This window comes from Onychostoma macrolepis, chromosome 01 (genome assembly GCF_012432095.1).
Source record: "Onychostoma macrolepis isolate SWU-2019 chromosome 01, ASM1243209v1, whole genome shotgun sequence".
Classification (NCBI taxonomy): domain Eukaryota; kingdom Metazoa; phylum Chordata; class Actinopteri; order Cypriniformes; family Cyprinidae; genus Onychostoma; species Onychostoma macrolepis.
Genome location: NC_081155.1, coordinates 36,376,665 through 36,400,097, shown reverse-complemented (window position 1 = coordinate 36,400,097; position 23,433 = coordinate 36,376,665). Strand labels below are relative to the sequence as shown.

Here is a 23,433-nt window from a genome sequence, read left to right as displayed (position 1 = left end):
GCAGATGAGCACCAAATTAAATCCCTACCCAAAGCTGCGTGGGCAGAAAGTTCTTCAGCGGAACTGTTCACTTCTTTCCTGTTTGTGAAAAGATAGGACTGTGAGATGTTCTGCACAGAACTTGTGGATAAAAACAAGTGGGCTACTGTCACCATATTTGAGTAAGAATTGTTCATCCTTCAGGATCCAACAGTTCACTTTATACAGTTCACTATTAACTAACTATTGACTTTTGCCTCAATAAACACCTAATTACTGTTCAGGTTAAACCAGTGGCTTTGCCCCGTTGTCCTTTCAAAATGACAGTTAGGGGAGCGATTTAAACATCTTCGAGGCGCGAAGGTCGTAACTCAGCGCTGGGCTGAAACCCAGCATTGCAACCCAGCAGGAACACCTGGAAAATTGAAACTACCCAGCAGTGTTTAAAATGTGATAAAATGAACCAAGAGACTCAGCCCAGCATTTTTTAGTGCCTGCCCCAGGGGATAAAGGATGGGACAGGGGTTGGTGGTGGTCTAGTTTTTTACCATCAATAATCCAAAACAAGCAAACAAAAACAAAATAACAATAAAATAAAAATATATTTGCTGGTGTTGATTGGTGTCATAGTGATTTTTTTTACAGGGAGGCAGAGCCTATCCAAAAGGATTTGTTTCAATACTTTTGAAAGTATACTTGCCAAGGCAAGTGGCCTGTTATTTTCCATATTAGCTATATTTTACAGATTTCATCTAAATAAAATAACATAAAAATAACTAATAAAATAATAGAATCAGGTAATACACCATGCATAGGAGATCAGAGAACACAGCAAGTAATTTGAATGAATGTTCTGCCGCTATTTTGACTACTTGCTGTGTCCGGACTGCTTGTGAATTAGTAACAGAGACAAATTTGAAAATCAGATATTGAATGAGTTTAATGTAAATACACTCTTTCTATTAATGATGACTTCACATGTATTATGCCTTGCCAAGAACTGGTGAATGCACATAGTGGAGATTCATTTCACACTAGTGCTAACACTATATATATAAAAAAAGCACTAACACACTAATTCATTTGGTTTAATTTCCAAAACAGCTCATGCAATTCTTGAAACAAAGATGTATTTAAAATAATTAACTTTTTTTTTTACACACATTATCTGCAATACTCAATAGTTTAATCATGTTCTCATTCAGAACACACAATCACATAATAAACTCAAGCATACTAATCTGTGTGTGTGTGTGTGTGTCTTTATAAAATACTATTCTATTTAAAATTGTGCTTTGACAGTTTAGCTAAATAATTAACCAATTACAGATAAAGTAGAATCCCAGTATGATAATTATGAAAGGTTATGAAAGGTAAATTTATGCTACAACTTACATATCTACTTGACATATTTTAATTTAAGATAGGCTACATCATAATAGCAACACTATGAATTTTAAATTTAATTCAAATTAAATTAAAATCTGTTCACTTAATTAGCCTATATATAGAAGATGTCTAAAATGCACACCTATACATAAAAAAATAATAAAAATAATTAAGATCGGTGTGATTAATTTAAATTTCATATAATGGTTGGGACCTTCTGCCCTAATTCTAATTTTATCTTGTCACTTTTAAAATAAAAAGCAATCTAACAACATGAATGTGCCCACAAAACCTTTGATATTTCAGCATAATACAGTGACACAGATCACTATTTTCAAAATTAGATCAATTAAACTCAAAACTGTTTCAACTGACTAAATCTCACAAATATCTATTTTCAGATGAAATAACAAAATTAAGGAGATCATTGTAATTCACTAAATTTGCATTCATTTGGAAAAAACACTTTTGGTAACACTTTTCATTTTTGGTAACACTTTACAGTAAGGTTCATTAGTTAACAACATTAGTTAACATGAACTAAGCATGAACAATACTTCTACAGCATTTATTAATCTTAGTTAATGTTAATTTCAGCATTTACTAATGCATTATTAAAATCGCAAGTTGTGTTTGTTAACATTAGTTAATGCACTGTGAATTAACATGAACAAACAATGAACGACTGTATTTTTATTAACATTAACAAAGATTAATAAAGAGTGCAATAAATGTAGTGTTCATTGTCTGTTCATGTTAATTAATACATTAAGTAATGTTAACAAATGACACCTTATTGTAAAGTGTTACCATCTTTTTTATGACTGTAACTGCATCACTATATATGTGACCCTGGACCACAAAACCAGTCTTAAGTCGCTGGGGTATATTTGTAGCAATAGCCAAAAATACATTGTATGGGTCAAAATTATCCATTTTTCTTTTATGCCAAAAATCATTAGCATATTAAGTAAAGATCTTGTTCTATGAAGATATTTTGTAAATTTCTTAACGTAAATGTATCAAAACGTAATTTCTGATTAGCAATATGCATTGCTAAGAACTTCATTTGGACAACTTTAAAGGCGATTTTCTCAATATTTAGATTTTTTTGCACCCTCAGATTCCAGATTTTCAAATAGTTGTATCTCGGCCAAATATTGTCAGATTCTAACAAACCATACATCAATGGAAAGCTTATTTATTCAGCTTTCATGTGATGTATAAATCTCAATTTTGAAAAATTGACACTTAAGACTGGTTTTGTCGTCCAGGGTCACATATGTTAACTTCGGTGTATTACATCACAGATTGTTTAGTTTCACTGGTTTTCAGTGTCTCAGGTGCGGTACATTCACTTCAGGCTTGTGCTGCAACATTTCCACTTTCAGCAGCTGTGGAAAAAGAAATAAACATGATGAATGTCTAAAACTAAAGTCTAATTTAAAAAAGGTGGGGGGTAATAGTTCAGCCAAAAATGAAAGTTTGCTGAAAATGTACTCATTTTTCCACTTCACAAGATGTTAAATGATTGGTTGGATTATTGTTATGTTTTTATCAGCTGTTTGAACTCTCATTCTGACAACACCGATTTACTGCAGAGTATTCATTGATGAACAAGCGATGCAAAATTTCTCCAAATCTGTTCCGATGAAAAAACAAACTCACATCTTGGGTGGCCTAAGGGCGAGTAAACTTTCAGCAAATTCTTATTTTTGGGTGAACTGTTCCTTATGGTGCATTAATCATGTTACCTTCATCTGAAGCCTCAACAGGTTTATCTTTGTCCACAGCATCCTGCATCATTACCATCACAATAACTTCTGCAGCTTCTGTTGCACCTGTAGACTGTAATGATTCCTCCAGGTCTGCTGGTGGTGCTGTGAGATCTGCATGTTCTGTTTCTGTTGGCTCATGACACAACGCTTTACATTTGTCCATTTTCTGACCTACTTCCTCGACTGTTTCTGATGTCAACTCTGCAGCTCCAGAGACGGTGTCATCTTCTGGGAGCATCACCACAGGGCTTGTTGAGTCGTCCAATTCCAAAATGTTCTCCATCTCTGTAACAAGGGCCTCCTCTGATGAACCAAGGCTTTCAATATTAACTTCAGGCACAACATGGCTGTCTGCCTCAGACTTGACATGGTCCTCTGCCACAACAACAGTTTCTTCTATTGCATGAAGTGGCGATGGAAGTTCCTCCAGTTCTTTTCCTTCTGTTTTCAGATTCAGTCTACCCATCACTGCCTCCTCAACCACAGCTTCCTCAGGCACTTCTGCTGGGACCTCTGCTATAACATCAGCAACCTCCAGCCCATTGAGTGTCTCCACAGGATTGTTTTCCTCAGACAACCTTACTGTGGCCACCAGGTGCTGATCACCGACTGAAGCAGCTGCAATCTCTGCTGTAGATCCAGCCAGGATTTTCACAGTGCTCAGTAGGTCAGACATTGGGATAACTGCAACAAGATTAGTTTATTACAGAAACACATAGGTAAATATGCCATAAATAGGCCCACATAATCAATGGAATTCATTTTAGCATTTTCTAGTATTTATTTTTTTTTGATGGTTGAAACATTGAAATCACACTTGGAGAACCAATAATATCAGTTAATGAGTGTTACTGTAGGCTACTTTTAGATTATATTGCATAAAAATAAAAAAAATAAAAAACACACATTACAAATGACAACATAGTGGGGTCAAAAGATTCCCTCACAAAGTTGTGCTAAGTGACGCTCATTAGAACATCCTTTTCTATCCATTTCTGAGAACCTTGCACTTGGATTTAAAGGAGATTTATATCTCAATATCATTTTCCTGATATTTGTTTGCAATATATGGCAATGTATCTACAATGCATATAGCAGCAGGGGGCAGCCGAGTGCCATTTGGTGATGGGCACACATAGGACTTTGCATGGAAATATCCCACCATTTTCAAAGCTAGATTTGTAGGTGGTACCATTGTGAAATCTCCTTAAGCCACCATAAGTGGCATAAACCTCTATGATTAGTGACGAAAGAACCAACACATTAGAGAGATTTACTCAGATTAACTGTAAGAGATGCCTAAAGTCATTATAATCAAGCCGGTATGCAAACTAAAATGGAATTTAAGAGCAACAATTGGTATGCATTTTTGCCAGCATAAGGAAGTGGGTTTTAATTTGTATTTACAGAAATGTGGGAACATTTAAAGCAGATGATCAAAACTAAGCAAAGCGTCCCGACTGAAAACACAGGAAGGAGCTTTACAAATGCACACAATATACAGAAATACAAAATATAATGTAAATACACTGACAACTTGTTTATTATTTTTTTCATTTCATTTACAGTTTGTGATGTAAAGGGATCAATGAAAATGGCATTGAATTCAGACTCAAAAAGAATAATATTTTAAGCACTTTTATTTTTACAAATATTTTGTCCGTTTTAAAACCTGCAATCAACAATCAAAAATTCTGAGTTGGTTAAGTCTAAATTCAAAAAACAGCATTGAGATTAAGAGCAAATGTTTCTAATGTAAGTATTATGATATGCAAGTGACACTGGCAATATGTTTCCTTATGATAGTTCACATTTTAAGAGATATTTAAGCTAATTATAAAATTTAAAAAAGGCACAATGTCTGTCTTCCATCCCAATAACTGAGAGACAACATGCACAGGCAGAAAAATGGCAAGTCATTTAAAAAAAAAAAAAAACAAGAGATCTCTTATAAGATTGCTTATAAGGCCACAATGGCTTGGAATGCATGTGTATTAATACAATGTATGAAATATAAGCTTAGAAGAATTATATATAAATGAAGTATTCATGTCTACACTGTAAAAAAAAAAAAGTTGAGCCAACTTAAAAATCTGCTGAAGTTTGTTGCCTTAAAATTTTAAGTTGGCTCAACTTGTTGTTTTAAGTTTATACAACAAAAATTTGAGAATCTCCCACAAGAACAAGTTGAGCAAACTCAAAAATCTGCTGAAGCTGGTAAAAAATGTTTTTTTAAGTTCGCTCAACTTTTTTTTTTTTTTTTACAGTGTATCCACTCAGTTTTTAATCTAAGTGTGCCACACAGCCATTTTGAACTTGAACATGCAATGCATCTGGTGTCAGCCATTTCCAGTCATTATCCAGTTATTTAACTGGCATTTGTTGTATTATTTTAATTAGTTTTAGTTTATTGCAAATTGTTGTTCTACTAGTTATTTAATTAAAGTAGCTAATAAACTGAAAGTCTCACACATTCACAGGAAATAGCTTGAAAAAAGATGGATAGGGTCTATAAGGCTGAATTTAAACTTCATTTAAAATTTGTCTTGATGGGTCTTCTTTTAGTTAAAATTACAGTTATTGCACAATGAATTGCTTCAACTTTCAGTTCATATTAATTCTACTTCCCTAAATATCACAATTCTGAATGCTGTTTACTATAACAATTCAAATTCAATTAAAAAAATAAGAACTGACCTGGGATTTATAAAGCATTTTCAATTCAGTTCTACATATCCATAAAATTTTAGCATGTTCTTATTGCCAATAAACATTATTTAATGTTACTTAAGAAAAATGCCTCCCTGCACACGTATGAGACACTATCCCTCGGCTTCACAGACCAGGCTTAAGCCTAGTCCTAGACTAAAATGGAAGTCTTAGCTGTTTCAAATGAAATAAACTTGCACTGACTGATCTTAAAATATATTAGTGCCTTTGTTTTGTCTCAAGATGCACCCCAGTAATGTTTTTTTTTTTTTCTAAGCATGTTTATAAAAATTACTTAAATGTCCTAATTTAATTATGGCCTAATTCTGGCTTAGTCTAAGCCCTGTCTGTGAAACCGGGCCAAAATGTTATAATGTGGGTACACACTACACAGTAACAAGTATTACAGCAGGCACATGCACTGGGGGTGAAGGAAGAGAGATTAAAAACTTTGTGTGATTTAAATTAGATATTCAAGTGTCAAAACACAGGCTGGAATAATAATAATTAAAAAAAAATTCCATATTTAGTTTGTTTGTTCATTTAAATCTCCAACACTTATTTTTGGACTTCCTCAACCTCTCCTCCTCCACACCTGTGGGATTAACACCCTGTGGAGTTCACAATTTGAAAAGGGACACTTCTTTCCGTTCAGAGGACACAGTCAATTAGTTAAAAGGAGCACAAAAATGGGAATCTCTAACAACTTAATGGAGCGTTCCAATGTGGGTTGGGAAGAATCACATATCTAGACTGCTGGGGACTCAGGCTGCTTCCTCAGCAGAAGATGCCTCACCGGTTGTTTCAGCAATGGGAGCAGCAGCCTCAGCAGTGGCATCCTCAAAAACAGTTGCAGTAGGTTCCTCAGCATCAGCTGCTACTGCTTCTACAATTGCGGTTGCTGTCTCCACAGGTTCTGTGGTCTGATCCGCCACTGCATTAACCACCTCAGCTGCTGTGGTTTCCACAACCGTATATGCTTCTGCTACTGAGGCTACTGAGGCTACCTCGGCCACTGCTCCTACATGGAATACAGTAAGCAGAACTTCAAAAAAAGGCAACATGATCCAAAGAAAATCCAAGATCAAGTGTGATTAAAAAGTTAAAGCAGACTTAGGAAATGTGTTCTTATACTAAATAAAGAGGGTTAGCATTAAGTGTTACTAATTCCATCTGTCATTAATAGAACAACATTAGAGAGATTATGAGAGCAGGACAATACAAATAGATAGCAGAAACCATTCATTCAGATTACACTTCAAAGATTCTAAGCTCTTAGAGTTAGCATTAGAAATGTTTTTTTTTTTTAATTAATACTTCAGAATTAGTCAGATTAGTTTTTAAAGAACTTGCATGGATGCTTGATTAGCTCAAGACAATGTAGACCCATCACCAAGCCAGCATTGAACAAATAAAAACATTAAGATTAAAGATTGATTCACCCCAAAAATTTAAATTTTGCATTATTTTATAATACCAAGTGTTTCTGAAGACATACGATAGATTTTTGAGGCAAACAAAACAAAATTAATTTGTGTGTTCCTTGGAAGTAAGACAATCGTATGGGCTTGGAATTACATTTTTGGTGAATTACTGATTTAATAACAAATGGTTATTACACACAATATCATATGTGTTGAACATTCATTACCATTCAGTTCAGTTCACTTTCGGATCTGTAAGATTTTTTAATACTTCTGGAAGTATTACTCACCAATGCTGTATTTATTTGTTTAAAAAAAAAAAAATTAAAAACAGTAATATTGTGAAATATTATTACAATTACAAATTACTGTTTTCTGTTTTAATGCATTTTAAAATGCAAATATAGGTGCAGTATGTAATATTGACACTTTTGGTCAATTTAATGCATTTTTGCGCAATAAAAGTAGCATTTTTTTTCTCCAAAAACCAAACAAATTATGATAATATGAAAGCACTTTTCAAGTTCAAAGTTCCATTGATGTCATCAATCATGCTTACTTTCCTCAATTTAAATTGTTGCAAACACTAAAAAGTTGTGCAACTACTCTTGGAAAAGTGTTTCTGTTCTGAAATGTGAGATGCATGTTGCTGCAGGTAAAACAAGTAAATGGAAACAGACCAAAATTTATAGAAAATTTTGTTATTGACTAATGAGTGCTGCTCAAAAACAGACATGCTGCCAAAACAGAAGCTAAATTTATACTCACCCTCCTCACCTGATGGGAGAACAAAAAGTAAGTTGGTTAACAACACGCAAACAAGAGAAGTAAACAAGTGAAAGCTGCTCTAAATGTAGCTAGATTAAAGGCTGCCGAGTAGCTGCAGAAAGAGGATCAGACCTGAGGAACTGCACTAACATGCACATACCAGAACATCGGCAAAACCTGACACCCTGCCTCACGGCATCCATCAATTCAGAGAATCCAAGAATAAAAGAACTCTGAATGGGAATCTAATCCCATCTGTCTGTGTACATTATTTCCGCTTTACTGATGCTGAAAGATTAACTGTGATCTTGATCAGCCAAAATGAAAACAAGTATTCAGATAAAAACATTACTATGCCACAAAATAAAATAAACTTACTTTTAGGTCTGGCCTCGAGTTGAGCAATTCTTTCATTATATCTTGCACTGTCAGAGTTTATTGTCTTATAAGCCTGTAGAAGGATAAAAGTGGAAACAAAGATTAGATGAATGGTTGGTTTTTGTAAAAATTACAATAATAACACTTACAAAGTATTTTAAATAAAATAAATAAAAATACATACATAAACAAGAGCAGCAGTAAGTGAGCTTCCACCAAGTACCACGTAAGCTATGTTTGTGCCGGACGCTGGTAGACCAAAGGACATCTGTCGTGTAGGAAATACAGCTATTAAAAGATAAATGGAGACATGTATCAGTTCATGCAAATTAACCAGTTACAAACTATTTTAGTAATAGAATTCATTGAATAAATAAGAGTTTTCCTTCAGTTTTGAAATATGAAAATCTAATACAATCATTTTTATTAATAACCCTATAAAGGCTACTGTATCATATTTGATACTCAAATTTTAGGGCCTCTAAATTGTCAGCAAAATCAAAACTTTGATACAATCTATGATATGCATTCTGTCATCTGATAGTGCATCCATTTTTGATGAACACTTAACGGACTTAACTTGATTATCCATACATTGTTTTTTAGAAAAATCATGTTAAAATATGAGTATACCAAATATGATACATCAGGCTTTTTAGTTCTCAATCATCAATTTATTACATTGCATTATATATTTTACCCTCATAATAAAACCCACAGAAAGCATCTAACTAGGTTGAATTATTGGAAGATATAGAGTGACAGCTGATACGTGCATGCATTTTATAGTTGCTATACTGTTATAAAGATCTCAATAATGTATGTTATAAGCTATCAGAATGTAATCATATACTTTTTGACCAGATAAATATCAGCAAATGCATCAAATTCTCCAATTTCATAGTGTTAGCCATAAAAGCCTCATGTAAATGTTCAGTTTCATAATTCATTTTCTGACTATTACTTCATATGTCAGGCTTTACTGGTTTAATTTTAAAAACTGATGATCCAAAAACGAGTGAAAAAAACATTTCAGTTTTAAAAAAAAAATGTGAACAATAAACAATTGTGCCGCTAATAAAGTTGTATCGTGGATGAGTGGACATTTTAAGTGACATGCAAAGTTACAAGGGACCAGATAAACCTGATACAGCAAGCATGTTTTAGGCTTTTGTGTCTGTGCATGCATTTAGGCAAACACACATCCTCTGTGTAGCTGCAGTGAAGCAGCAGAAGGGAACACAATGTCCAACAGTTAAACTGCCCCTCCCACCCTCTCTCTAAAGCAACACTTCATCCCACTGAAGCACATGCACAGGATACTGTCACATCTCAAACTCTAGACTTGAAATAGTTATTTCTACTAGAACCCAGCATGAATTTCAGGAGCAACTCCAATAGCAAGGTGACTGTCTGCACCAAGGTGGCCTGTGCCTCATTTATACATTTAATCTCATTTACGGCTGCGTCAATAGACTGTTAAGGTGAAGGTAGACCAGCAGGTGTCCAGGACAGTCCTGCTCTCTGAAAACAGTGATAGCTGCACACGTAAAACACTGGCATAGCATGGAGACAGCAGACATGTCAATGTGCAGAACCTTAGGCAAATTCATGCTGGCAGAGAGCCCTGCATAGGGCCCTCTTCAAATATTTGGGTAGTTTTAAAAAATGCCTGAGCAGATTTTGTGAATACATCAGTTCAATCATGCACAGAATGCTGAGTCAGCAAGAAAACTGACCAGCCCTCAAAGTCAAATGGGCCAGAAGATCTTCATATTTTAAAACAATAATGAAGGGGCAAACTTAAAAACAACAACAACAACAAAAAAAAACTTGCACACAGTTCAAACCGAGTGAATCCTTTGACAGGAAATTAACTTTAAACAGATCAAACTCAGCTATTTCCCACAGATGCACTGGAGCAGGGAAGGGTTTACATGTTCCAGCTGTCTGTTATGGAAAACTCTGCATTAAAAACAAACTTCAAATTCAGAAAAATGCTGATGTCAAACATTTTTTTTTAAATGAAACAAAATGAAACACTCGTCTTTAAAAAAAAATTCAATCATATCTCGCCTTAAATAAAAAAAGTCATAACATTCGACTTATCACAACATTTATACCAATCATAAAATAATACCTTCTAGACACTGTAATACAAAACCACACACACAAAAAACCTACAATAGACAGAATCTCTGAATATTCTGTTACATAAAACACTCACGGGTCTCTTCCAAATGCAAAGACAAAAGAGGTCTTTCTAGTTTACTGATATACGATAATAGAAACAATGTTGCATTTTCTATATTTTATGCTTACTTTGGGATGTATTTGATGAGCATATCTCACTTGTTACATAACAAACAGTAGAACTCAGTGTTCTAGATTGGGGTAAAGTCGTAACCACTGACACGCCTCCTAAAAGAATAATTAAAATTGTCCAAAAGTGTCCAGTTACTTTCTCCCATTTTCACAGTTTTCATTTCATATTTCATAGTTTACGCGCTTTTTACTTTTGGAACATGCACTCTTTGTTATATTTGTAACATAGCTCTATTTCTATCTTTTAGCCTGCGAAGTGTAGGCTGGTGAATTTCATTTGTAAAATCGAAACAGCATTGAATATTGATTGAAAGACTGGAAATCGATGTTTTCTTACCATTGCTGAAAGGAGTGAGTGTTGTACGTGCCAGAGGCGCGAGCCTTTGCCAAGCCGCTCTGCAGAACATCATTATTATCGGTGCTGTGGATCCAGAATCGGAGTTACTTAAAACTTGAACTAACAAATTTAGTTGCCACAAGCGTGTCTATCTCACAGACTGATCCTTTTAAACTCCCTGCCACCTCCCTCTGTGTCACGTCATGCATCATTTAGGCTACACGTGGTCTGTGAATAGTCGAAATAATCCCATTTACACTGCTATAAATACAGAATTTAAAAAACAAAACAAATAAATAAAAATTAAAACCGAATAAACTATTGATTCTATTACAGTATCTAACATTGCAATAGAAAATTATAAGATAAGATAGAAAATAAAATAAAAAAATGAATATTTCTTTGTATACTTACTGTAAATTACATTATACGTTGCTATTTGTATGTTTATGATGAAGATAAATATGAATATAAATTTTACTCTAAATATTAAACAAAAAAAAAAAAATATTTATAATCCAAAAATGCTATTCTAAAAAAAAATATCTGGACAAAAATAAACATTTGCTTTTGACATAGGCGTTTGTGCATTTTATTCAGTAGGGACAAGATGATGAAAACAAATTACAAGTCACGACTTTAATTTTGAAATCGCTACCGGATGTTCAGAGCTTTTCTACTGGCTGCAGCGCTTTACGTGGAGACTGCGGGAAAAAAACAGCAGGCATGGCGGGGCGCGGGAAAAGAAAACCCAGATCTTTGCCGCAGGTACATTATATAAACTTCATTAGTTCGTGGCCAGCTAGAGTAAAGTGTTCAGTTAAACTATTACTTTGAGTATTTACTGAGAGGTTATATGCTGTAGCTCGTTTGTGAATGATTGTGGTTCATATGCCTTTAGCATCAACTAACGTTACACTTCTATTATTTTGTTTGTACATTCAATCAATGCTGTTAAATATTGTGTAAATAATCACCATGTAAATCTCTGTTCGTGTCTTCAGTGCTATTTACTTGCAGTCAGTTTCCCAAAACGTGTCAACATTTTATCAGGTGCTAAACAGTTTATGTATCCTTCATCTGACTTTAGTTCATTGTGACAGACAGGTTACAGACATTGTAGTGTTTGTTCATTATTGCAGTAATTTCGTTTTAGACTAAAACAGACCTGTTTATTTGTCTTAATATAGGGCAATTTTATTAAACACTGTTTCCTTTTTTAATGAAGAACAGATTATTTCAATTTTTTTGTTACTGCCATAAAATAATAAGTTTAAGATGATCTCCTGGTCGACGTTTGCTCAAATGTTAGAAAAGTTATGTCTCTCATCCTGTCTTTTTATTATTATTTCATTACAGAAATTATTTATTTCTGCTTATTTAACTTATTCAAATGTTGCCTGTTCCAGACAGAAACACCAAACGGGGTGGTGAAAAAAGCAAAAGAAGGGCAGAGGGACGAGAAGACCACTATCACAGGGGAAATGAGAGAAGAAGTGGAAAAATTATACAAGCTGCGCATGCCCGATGATTTTTTCCAGTTTTGGGAATTTTGCAAGGGTCTTAATGCTGACTGTCCACAAGGTATCTGTGTTTAATTGATTGTTCCATATCCATACCAGCACTATTCGCATATGTTTTTGCAGTATTATCATCATATGCATCCTCAAATTATTAAATATACTCTCATAAATATATTACAGTATTAACTTAATTTTGTCTTGTTGCACTGGTGTTTAATCTTTGCATGTGTTTTTGTGTGCTTTACAGGTGCCCTAAAGGAAACACTTGGGCTTCGGCTAGTTGGCCCGTTTGATATCCTGTCCAAAAAGCACAAAAGCTCATCTGCCTCTCAACCCAACTTCCACCTTCACTGGCGTTATTTCTATGATCCTCCAGAGTTTCAGACCATTATACAGGGCAACTTAGACACCCAGCACCACATGGGCTACTTCAGGTGACTGTTTATCTGTTGCAAAAAAGTTTCAAGGGTGATTGCATTAGCTATTCTTGGCACATACAGATTTTTTTGTATTGTGGCTAAAATAATGCTGTGTCTCAGTGTGAGTTCCTCACTGTACATGTCTCCCTGCACAGAGATTTGCCTGATGCTTTGCCTGTGTTCATTGGGGAGAATGAAGCCAAAAAGGGCTGTACCATCACACAGATGGGGGACAACATCTTTGCAGCTGTTCTGTGAGTGTCTTCAGTAAATAATGAGTATAAATTAAAACGTATATAGATGCTGTGACTGGTCACCATTTCAGGTTCCAAGTTTTATTTTTATTCATTTTTAACAATTCTATTGCCTTCATTAGTTTATTTTAATTGGTCCGTTGGTGTGACAAATTAATTAAAATTAAAATAAGAGAGAGAGAATTTTTTTTTTTAAATTTTGAATGTGACACAAATCATTTGTTTGTTTTTAATATTCTATAATATTTCAATATAAAAAAAATATTTTTCATCTTTCTCTTTGCATAATGTTATTCTCTCTCCTGCCACACCATCTAGGCTGTTTTTGCAGAAGAAAAGGAAGGAGAGGGGACAACAGAAGAACGAAGCAGCTTTGGACCTGTTAGAAGATGATTTAAAGCGAGAGGCAGAGAGGTTGGAGTTGCCTCTGGAGCAGAAAACTAAAGCTATGAAACAAAGAGAGAAAAAGGTACGTTTTATAACGTGATGTAAAATGATTTGACAGAACCACCTCTTTACCTGTGTAAAATATGTGTGGAAATAACTGGGATGTGTTGAGCTTTCTTTAAACAAATAAATGATAATGCAATCAGTAAATAAAAATTATTAGCTTATTTCCAGTCTGTTTTTTTTTTTCTTCTGTAGGTGGTCACAAAGACATTTCATGGTGCAGGAATTGTGGTTCCAGTGGATAAAAATAATGTTGGATATAGAGAATTGCCAGAAACTGATGGTAAACCTGAAAGTCTCTCACAACCTTTAACAGTGGCTACTGGGAGAGTGTGTGAAAAAAATGCTGCTGTTGCATTGTATTATGCAACAACACTATCAAAATGTATAATGGGAGACAAAACAGTAAGATTTTAGTTTACAGTTTTTCCTTCTTCATTTTGTTTACCTTTAGCAAGTCTGAAGAAGATCTGCAAAGCGATTGCAGAGGCCAAAGATGATGAGGAGAGAATGAAAGCTTTTGCGCCCATCCAGGAAATGATCACCTTTGTTCAATTTGCCAATGATGAATGTGACTACGGCATGGGCTATGAGCTGGGGATAGATCTGTTCTGTTATGGCTCACATGTAAGATTAACACACACATACAAATAATCCAACTAAAGTTCAACCTTAAATCCTTGCTCAAATTTATATTTATACTACTTGGTGTTTTTTTTTCTCGGTTGTCTTTACCTTATGTATCTGGATGCCAAAAGTTAGTCAGGAACTACTAATTTACTATTAAACATGGTCTTTAACAGTTTTATTTATGTATTTAAAACATTTTAGTTACATAAAGATTTCTTGGATATAAGTTTAATAATAAAAAGAATAGAAGATAATAATAAAATAAAGAACAAAGAAGCAAATTATAAGCCATAGAACAGACAATATTGCTGTTTGTTTATTGTTCAAAGGATATTATACCTCAGCAGGTCTTTAGGTCTCATGTCTCAGCAGGTCGGCAGTAGATTTACATTGTAAGACATAATGAACAGAAATAATAAATTTTTCCTGTCTGTTTGCCACTTATGATGTAACTGACTGTTTACATTAATATTTTGCAAAGACAAGCATTTCATCCAGAAATTTTTTTTCTTTTTTTTACATTTTAATTTCGGTATGGACTGTGCATTAAGCTTTGCAGGCAAATGCAGTGTTTGAGTTCAGATATTCTCAGAACATTTCTTTTAATGCCTGCATAGCTGTTACTTTTAATAGCTTTCTGCTTTCCATCCAATGCCATTTTCCAGCGAGTGTGTCCTTGCACTTTACAGACACTTTAATAGCCATTTCTGACAGATTTCTCATGATATAGAGTTCTCCCGGACAAATGACCAATTTTTTTTCTTCCCTTTTTGGTAGTATTTCTATAAAGTGGTACGTCAGCTGCTGCCAATGGCATACAATCTGCTGAAGAGAGGTCTGTTTGGAGAGATACTGGAGGCGCACCTCACCAGCCGTTCCCAGGACAACCTTGACCAACTCGCTGTCTGACGTATACTGAGAGGATGATAAGCTATTCAAAATGACTTCCTGTAAATAGTGTTGGGGTGGGGTCAGAGACAGATTACACTGCACTAAATTACGCTGTTAGGTGCTGCTGCTTCATTCGAAATGCAACAAAGTCCAGGAAAGGTTAGTTTCTTAAACCTAAATTACTCTTACTTTTCTAAAAGATGTATTGGTGATCTAAAATTTCAACATTTCGTTTTTAAGTTTAATTGGTTTAACATAATTAAAATGAATAGGCACATTTTTCCCCTTTTTTTTTTTTTTTTAAGATCTCACTGCTCAGTTGTGCATTAAAAGTTAAATCAAATTGAGTTTTTCTCACCAGGTTTTTCATCCTGAGAATCAACTTTTTATGAGCAATACTGTGCCTTTCCAAACCTGAATTTCTTTGATTCTCACTGTCAGTCTAGTAAACCATAGAGAAATGAGTTATAGCTGCTGAAAGTTCAGTATGTTGCATATATTATTTATGATACTGCTTTCTGCATTTCCGTTAACATATTTTCTATAACCCAGTTGCTTGAAAGCAATCCTTCAATTTGCCAGGTTATTTGAGCAGTGATTGCTGAGTGCTGATCAACATCTTGGTTATGGTTTCAGGTCCGTTTGTTTATTTTTGTGAAAGCAGAACGCACTATTCATAGCAAAAGTGAGCTGTTTCTTGTTAAAATGGTACCTTAAGTAATCTGTACTGAGAAACTTAGTTAGAAAAATAAGTTTGCAGTGTCAATTTCTTACTGTCTCCATCATCATTCATCGTTATGATGATTTCGTTATCGTTGTCCAGTACTGTTCCAAAGTAGATGTTTAATAAAGTGTATATTTTTTGTTTTTTCTTTTTAATTGCCTGTGCTGTGTGAAAGATGAAAGTGAATCATAATATGTCCAATTGATATAATTTTGCTTACGCTGCAGATGTAAGTCTTTTTTATCAGTATACTAAATATAGGTTTCAGTGGCCTAAAAAAGTGTTTATAATATATAGATATATAGATATAGATAGAGAGATAGAGATATAGATATACACACACACACACATATATATATGTATGTATGTATGTATATTAGACTTGCTTAGTCTAAGTAAGTATATAATAAATGGAAAAATTTCATAAACAAACAGTCGAACCAAAAATTATTCGGACGCCAGATTTTTTATTTTTTGTTTGTTTTACTCGTGGGTGCAGGACACATGTTGCATTTACAAGTAAACATGTTGTACAACGTGTTGCATTTACAAGTAAACTGTGACATATTATACCCAAAAATATACCCAAAAAAGTGGATTACCAGTAAAATTTGATTAATTTTGTACCAGAAATTATTCAGACACTTTGACCTGACCATGTTTTGCTTAAATGTTTTTCTTTAATTGTTAATGCAATCTTTTTACACCACAGACTGAACAAAATTAAGCATTGCTTTGTAACTGGTTGACCTAAATTGGTTTTATCTAATTGTGTACTTGGGTGGAATAGCTGTCAGCTGTTAAATTTAATTCATTACATACCTTTCTATCAAAGTTATCGTCAGACATTATCAAGATGAATTTGTTCAGACAGTTTAACTCTGAGTTCTTGTCATATTTTATTACCATTTTCTAAACTATAGCGAATCAACTAGCGAAATGTTGAAGGTGTCTGAATAAATTTTGGTTTGACTGTATATAATTTTATATATTATTGTATTTTAATAAACAGAGAACATATTCCACTTGTTATTAGCAACATGAAGCACATTAAATATTACATCAAGGAGTTCCTTAATGGAAAAAGCTAATAATTAAAGCATAAACATGTAAAATAAGTATATATATATATATATATATATATATATATGTATATACTCACACACAATTTTATTTGAAATATTTTTTATTTTGTGTTTATGTAACTCCTGTATTACTGCAAGTAAATTGCTGAAATACTGTATTGCTGCTACTATATCCCTGCTATTTGGGGTAAGTTGTCACCATGGAAACCTGCCAGTAATATATCCTAGGAATAAAAGTAGTTAGCTCCCAGATAAAGTAGTATAGCTTAATTGCTTTGCACTGCACATACCTTGGTTTGATTTTTGCAATAAAATCCTGAAATTTATAATTTTAGGTGTGCTATAACTGTCCATCTACTATTGGGTTACTGTATATTCAAAAATATAAGCTATTAAATCGATTTTGATTTTGCCTCGTCATGTGTAAGTGGGGGTTTGGCTTATGGAGGAGGGGAGTGAGTGAGGGAGAGAGGAGCACGGGAGGGGTCTACTCAACACAGCGATGAGAACATCGCTCATATTGCGCCTCTCTTACACCATCGTGTATTTATCTCAGACTTATCGTTAATTACCCTCATTCCTCCTCCATCTCGGTCAGTGTTTCAGCACTGCAGCATCGGTGCCTGTGCATGTGAGCCGCGGGAGTGCCGCAGGACACCGCGCTTGAGACCCGCACCGCACCGTACCGTCACGCCACAGGACATTCGTCTGTCTCCACTCTCCAGTACAACCACAACATGAGTCGGAGCTTCAGCCCTGACATCTGAGGCCGGAGCACGGGTCTCGACCACCGCAGTATCGGGACTGCCAGATTCAGTTTCGTGGACGACATCACGCGCTGAGCCTGAATGTCAAAAAGCTCGGCAGAAAGTCAGAGCAGGGGCGGCTCCGTCCGAGACGTGAGGATGGCCTCTTCCAACAATACCTCACCCGAAGGAGGCTCTCCACCCCACCAGAACCGCATCCGCCAGGTCAGTGTGCGTGTGTGGAATGATCGAAACATTTCGCTTTTTGGTGTTCAGTGTGTGTGTGGGCGAGCGCGACACCCGTGTTTCGCGGTCTTGTGGTCCATGATGCGGAGGATGAGGCGTTGTCCTGGTTACCGAATCTTTCTGAAGCATCGGTAGACTATCGCAATGTAGCCCGTTTCATTTCATAATGGCAGCGTTGTCTCTGTAAAAACATGGACACATCGAATCTGTCTCTCTATGTAAAATTCTGCTAAATTTACTGTACAAATATACTAACAAACAAAGTTTATCATAGCAAGCCTATCCATTAACTATAGCCAATATTCAGTCATATTTCCTTTTAGGTCACGTGTATTTTCACTGTAAAGCCTATACAGTGACTTATTTTTTACTTGCATAATATTTAGTCTCGTAAATAATGTACAGTACATACTTCTCACACTTCATAAAACCACAATTTTTCTTTATGGTGAGCTAACAATATTTTTCCATTTTATATTGTTTTTTTGTTTTGTTTTTTTCCAGTATATGCCTATTGCATTCGCTTTTCATCTTGGTCCAGCCTATACGTGATGCTGTAGTGACCGTGTGTGTTGACTGTTAGTGTGGTTTCACACCTGGCAAACTGCACGGTTAGAGCAGCATTGTTTTGATCCTTAGGTGCCATTCTGGCATGTTTCCTAAGTAGCACTGCTTGAGATTCAGTTTATTAACTGTGGTGTTTTACGCATGAAATCGCAGCTGATGACCCTGCAGAGCTTGTTAAATAAATAAAAAAAGAGAATGTCCAAACAGTGTTTTTTCTATCACATTCTCTTAAGAGCCCTACAATAACAAGCTTAGCCTCACTCACCTTCCCCGTCTGCTTATTTGCAATCTCATAAACCAATTCATCAATAAAAACCGGCCATAAATAAGTGATGGACTGGCTGAGTCATGTAGGGCATTAGCTTGTCTGCATGGATGCATAGATGCCCTTCCGTGCCACTCAAAGGTGTAGCCTGTGTGATTTGTTGCTCGGAGCTTTCCCAGAGATATTTTCCACTCTATTTTCTTTATTATTTCACTTTTAGAGCTGTCAAGGCTTAGTGCCTGTGGTGGGTTTTTCTTCATGGTCTGTTGAACTACATTTAAACTCTAGGTCTAAATTCGCCTTTCATCTCTCCATTCTGATGTATCCTAAATCAGTCTTCTCACTGTTTCTGCTCTGACATCATGGTTGCACCCTTTGCCAAGTGCTCTTGTCAGATTTAGCTGGTATGAATGAAATTGTTCAGCCATGACAATGCTTTGCATAATTCTTGTATCAATTCTGAGTTTATATCCCACAATTCAGACTTTTTCTCAGAATTGCGAGGGATATAAACTCAAACTTTGAGAAAAAAGTCAGAGCTGTTATAGATAAACAAGAATTATTATTATTTTTATTATTATTCATTGGCGGAAACAGGCTCCCATATAACACAGACCTGCACCTTGAAATTAAATAATAATAATAATTCTGCTTAATTGTAAAAAAGGCCCAATATTACATAATTTGATGATGCTGGGTTGAAAAACCTACAAAAAAAAAAAAAAAAAAATCATCCTGTACATTTTTTTCCACAAATTAAGAATGATTTTTCAAACAATGTTGTTGTCAGCTTTAATGCTCTTGTCAAAATAACAAAAACAGTCAAATGTGAGAAGTTTTAATGACATGAAGTATTCAAAATATATGTTTTTACTTACAATTTATTTTTTCCCACAAAATATGTCATTTTCAGTTGCTGTTTGCATGTATAAAAACACCCACAGCTGTAGCTTCAAACAATAAGTTTGCATGTTCTTCTGTCACTGGCCATAATTCTAACCTTGAAATCAGGATTAGGCACAAAATAATGCATTCAGAATCACTCAAACATGTGAAAAGCTGGCACAAAGGAAGATAGGAATCATATCTTTTTTTGTGGCAGCTTTTTCTGGTGATTAGTGGATAATACAAATTTCTTCACCTTACAAATGGTTGTCGCAAGTAAAAATGCTACAAAATGCACATCATGTGTTGTGAGAAAGGAATATTTTTTAAATCAGCACCCCAAAATTTGTAAGAAACAACATGCATTGGATTTCATTCAGCAAATATGATACAGATATAGATTATATGGAATATGCACAGCTTAAAAATATCAAGTAACCTGTTGTGCATATGCTAAAAGACTGGGCAGAACTCGTCTTCCACAGCTATTTCCTGTCAAACACACTCTAATGCAGTTTCCTATTGGGTCCTGAGTTATGATATGAGAGAGTGCTGTCAGGGTCTCTCTGGGTAATTAGATTTCAGTAATGGACCAAGCACTGCAGGCGTATACACCCAGGCATCATCTTATTGCATGGATACCATCTACTGGCACTCCTAAAGTCTGTTCACTGGCTAAAACAATGTTCATTTGAATATGTGGAAGTCTAGCAATTAATAAATGCAGTGTGATCTTGGTTTGAAGTAATTACAGCAGTCAGTTTAGGAAGTAATATTGCATCGTTTAATTCAATTAAACTGCAATCTATTCCTAAATTCTGTGTGCTAACTTCTTCAGTGGGATGAATAGAGGAGGGGAGTGGTCCGAGAACAACAGGCCTACTAAGTTATGGTGCTTGTGATGCAGGTCTAAAAATAGGCTACCATCAGTCTAGTCATTCCTGCCGCCATACTCTGGTTCCCCTCAGGAGTGGGTAGTGTGTTTCTACCTGCAGGGCTGGTTGGGAGGGTGGTATTTGATTGCACTTCAGCTGCATGGAACCAGTTGCGAGTGGATGGAAGAGTGTCACAAACACTGCTGTACAGAGCACTGTAGTGGGCAAAGTGTTTGGTATTTTCAGCATAATTGGGATGTTTAAGCTATTTGTGTGACACAATTTTATTTTGCAAATATATGACAAAGAATGGACCTTTTCTAAGGTAATAATGTGGTGAGATTTAGCCATAAACTGGCATAGTGAGACTTTTAATTGTCAGTATAAAGTCTGGTTTACTTCACAGCTTATTCTACTAAGAACCTCCATCATACAATGCAGTCACATTAGTGAAACGTCAGTAAAAGGTTCGTTGTCAATCGTGTAGTGATCTATGAAGTACAGCTCACACAGAAATCACTTTCAAAACAAGTAGCTTTCTGTTGAATTCATGTCAGCAACTTGAAATCTGAAGACCTCCTGTTGGGATTTTGCATTTTTCACTCTCACGCGAAAATTCTTGTGACTGGAAATTTCACCAAGCAGCGGTAAATATGACTTAAATATGACCTGCAGACTAATAGAGTGTAACAGTGTCTGTCCACATTTTCAGGGCCTGAAAGTATATTTACCTTAAAGCATCGTAAGCCATGAACCAAACCATCTATGAGGTGAATCATTACAAACTTTGACTTAAAACATAAAAGTATTTTAAAATCAGACAAAAAGAAAAAGGTGCAAGTCTGTTTGCTTGACAGCTGTAATGAGGGAAAGAACTACAATCCCATGAAGCACTGTGAATGACAGTTTAGATAAAAATGATTGATAGTCCCTGTTGAAAAAATCAGCATGTGCTGGTTAGGTATGTTTTGAAGCATGGCTGCTGGTTTGAGTTGGTTTAAGCTGGTTCTTAGCTGGTCATAGCTAAGGACCAGCTCAAACCAGCAGCCATGCTTCAAATCATAGCCTACCTAACCAGCATATGCTGGATTTTTCAACAGGGGATATATAAATATCGATTCAAAGATGGTTATATATATATAGAAACAATATATTTCACTTTTATTGCAAAAGGTAGTATGTAGGCACTAGAGGGTTCTTTTGGCACAGTTTGTTTGTTTTGATTCTCTGATTGCTGTAAATTTTTTATCATCATGGGTAATGTAGTTTTCATTTAAAAAATGATTGATTATTTTAAAAAATGAAAGAATGCAGGCTGATAGCTTCAAATGAAATACTGTATATACAATGGATTAACAACCTTGTTAGATTTATAAGTAGTTACTCTTTAATATGTATAAGGTGCTGGCCACAGCTCATTGTGCTTATTTTACTTCAGCAGTTTTAGCAACTTTTCTTATTTTCTTTTAGTTTAATGTACCTATTATAACTAAAATAACTGATTAAAATAACCATTTAGACTTATTAAAAATAAAAATGACAAAATACACATCAGGATAAAAACTTAAAATTAAAATGAAAACAAAATATGGTATTGCTATTTCTGTGTGTAATATGCATCAGGTGGTCAGTGAACATACTGTGTGTGATCTAATAACATGAAATATTAGTATATCATTGTATTCATGTCACATAACTCTTTTTCAAAGATTTAGATCCAACAGGAATAATTCTGTTAGAATTTCTTGTATACTGTATGTATTAATGAGAATATTATTGCCTGTCTGAAATTCAGAGGACTCCACCTTTTCTATCATTCTTTCACTTATACTGAGGCTAATAGATGCTCTGTAATTCTGCAACCCCTTCAAGTTCACATACAAAGTAACTAATAGTCTTTTGAATAGTAGAGAGTGGAATTATCAATCTGCCGTGATGCCGTGAAGTTTTCTCATTAATATATCACCATGTTGCCAACATCCTGCAGTTCCATGCGCATTATGATGTATTATACTCAATCATTTATGGCACTGCTTTCAGCTATAACTTATTTTACAGCCAAAACTTATCTGGACAGGTGCTATACAATGTGTAGATCTCGTGTGGCTCGCCGTTTCTGTTCATCATTTCTCTCTTGTCCTCTATTTGTCCATAATTCACTCACTCACTCAGTCTCTCTCTCCCTCCTCCCTGTGGGGGAAGTATGATGTGATGTACAGGAAGGAGACTGTAATGGAGCAGAAGGGTTTTTTATTGCATTACACAGCTGCATGCTGTTGCATTGTGGGTAGTGGGTGCCAGGCCTGGCCTGCCCTCTGAGGACTGTTTCTATAGCAACCTCGCTGTCCAGCACTGTCTACACACAACTTAAAACTTTAATGATCATCATTATTGACCATGATCATCCATTATCATCATTGCCCACATTATGATTTCGATGCCATATGAAACTTTGCACAGAAGCTATAAATGTTGATGTTTGCTAAACTACAGCAGGCTGTATGGTAGAGTTCCAGTCAAATGATATAAACAAAAATCCCTCATAATACTTTCATAATATAGGAATAAAACTATAATAATTGGTGTATGTATGTGCTACTGAAGTGGAGATTTCTGGCTCAGCGCATGAGCCAGAATTTTTGAGAAAAAGAAAAAATGAACTAGTGCAGGGGAAAAAAACTATAAATTTGACTGCAGTGCCTTGCTTTAATCCACCTGATTGGCAATTTTTTTGAGGGGTGAGGGTGAGAGTGTGGGACATGGAAATGCATCTCATACGTTAAAAT

The 23,433-nt window shown here is 35.1% G+C and overlaps 4 protein-coding genes across 6 annotated transcripts in view; 2 read left to right on the top strand and 2 right to left on the bottom strand.

Moving 5' to 3' along the window:
* Positions 1 to 976: 976 nt before the first annotated feature.
* LOC131544016 (uncharacterized) lies at positions 977 to 3,822 on the bottom strand. The gene is made up of 2 exons (XM_058781919.1): positions 3,123 to 3,822; positions 977 to 2,762 (listed from the first exon to the last, which is right to left on the bottom strand). Exons 1-2 carry the CDS (start codon positions 3,820 to 3,822, stop codon positions 2,728 to 2,730), a joined length of 735 nt encoding a protein of 244 aa, XP_058637902.1. The 3' UTR covers positions 977 to 2,727.
* Positions 3,823 to 4,949: 1,127 nt separating this feature from the next.
* Positions 4,950 to 11,307, bottom strand: mgarpb (mitochondria localized glutamic acid rich protein b). Of its 2 annotated transcripts, none has more exons than XR_009271531.1 (4): positions 11,088 to 11,307; positions 8,610 to 8,713; positions 8,426 to 8,498; positions 4,950 to 8,056 (listed from the first exon to the last, which is right to left on the bottom strand). XR_009271531.1 is itself a non-coding variant. In XM_058777329.1 (4 exons), exons 1-4 carry the CDS (start codon positions 11,158 to 11,160, stop codon positions 6,620 to 6,622), a joined length of 507 nt encoding a protein of 168 aa, XP_058633312.1. In that variant the 5' UTR covers positions 11,161 to 11,307; the 3' UTR covers positions 4,950 to 6,619. The 2 variants fall into 2 exon arrangements, 1 of the variants encoding a protein (XP_058633312.1); XM_058777329.1 differs by having other exon boundaries at positions 4,950 to 6,876.
* A 403-nt stretch (positions 11,308 to 11,710) lies between these two features.
* On the top strand, positions 11,711 to 16,440 carry LOC131534511 (histone PARylation factor 1). 2 transcript variants are annotated; one of them, XM_058767776.1, is made up of 9 exons: positions 11,711 to 11,855; positions 12,092 to 12,140; positions 12,497 to 12,671; positions 12,858 to 13,044; positions 13,185 to 13,283; positions 13,602 to 13,752; positions 13,929 to 14,016; positions 14,188 to 14,360; positions 15,141 to 16,440. In XM_058767776.1, exons 1-9 carry the CDS (start codon positions 11,749 to 11,751, stop codon positions 15,270 to 15,272), a joined length of 1,161 nt encoding a protein of 386 aa, XP_058623759.1. In that variant the 5' UTR covers positions 11,711 to 11,748; the 3' UTR covers positions 15,273 to 16,440. The 2 variants fall into 2 exon arrangements, with proteins under 2 accessions (XP_058623759.1, XP_058624194.1); XM_058768211.1 differs by lacking the exon at positions 12,092 to 12,140 and having other exon boundaries at positions 15,141 to 16,403.
* A 1,106-nt stretch (positions 16,441 to 17,546) lies between these two features.
* ank2a (ankyrin 2a, neuronal) overlaps positions 17,547 to 23,433 on the top strand; it is a 76,955-nt gene continuing 71,068 nt past the window's right edge. Inside the window, 1 exon segment of the mRNA XM_058780378.1 lies at positions 17,547 to 18,034. Coding sequence (XP_058636361.1) covers positions 17,912 to 18,034 — 123 coding nt within the window. The 5' untranslated portion in view covers positions 17,547 to 17,911.

Bases quoted from the DNA above. Each gene is read 5' to 3' on its own strand.
- LOC131544016 (XM_058781919.1), bottom strand. From the start codon at position 3,822: ATGTCTGACCTACTGAGCACTGTGAAAATCCTGGCTGGATCTACAGCA. The intron at 2,763-3,122 runs GTAACATGATTA...CTTTTTCCACAG, and splicing joins TGTTGAGGCTTCAGATGAAG to CTGCTGAAAGTGGAAATGTT.
- mgarpb (XM_058777329.1), bottom strand. From the start codon at position 11,160: ATGATGTTCTGCAGAGCGGCTTGGCAAAGGCTCGCGCCTCTGGCACGT. The intron at 8,499-8,609 runs GTATGTATTTTT...ATCCTTCTACAG, and splicing joins TTACTGCTGCTCTTGTTTAT to GCTTATAAGACAATAAACTC. The intron at 6,877-8,425 runs GTAAGTTTATTT...TATTCCATGTAG, and splicing joins ACTCGAGGCCAGACCTAAAA to GAGCAGTGGCCGAGGTAGCC.
- LOC131534511 (XM_058767776.1), top strand. From the start codon at position 11,749: ATGTTCAGAGCTTTTCTACTGGCTGCAGCGCTTTACGTGGAGACTGCG. The intron at 12,141-12,496 runs GTGCTAAACAGT...TGCCTGTTCCAG, and splicing joins ACGTGTCAACATTTTATCAG to ACAGAAACACCAAACGGGGT. The intron at 13,284-13,601 runs GTGAGTGTCTTC...CACACCATCTAG, and splicing joins AACATCTTTGCAGCTGTTCT to GCTGTTTTTGCAGAAGAAAA.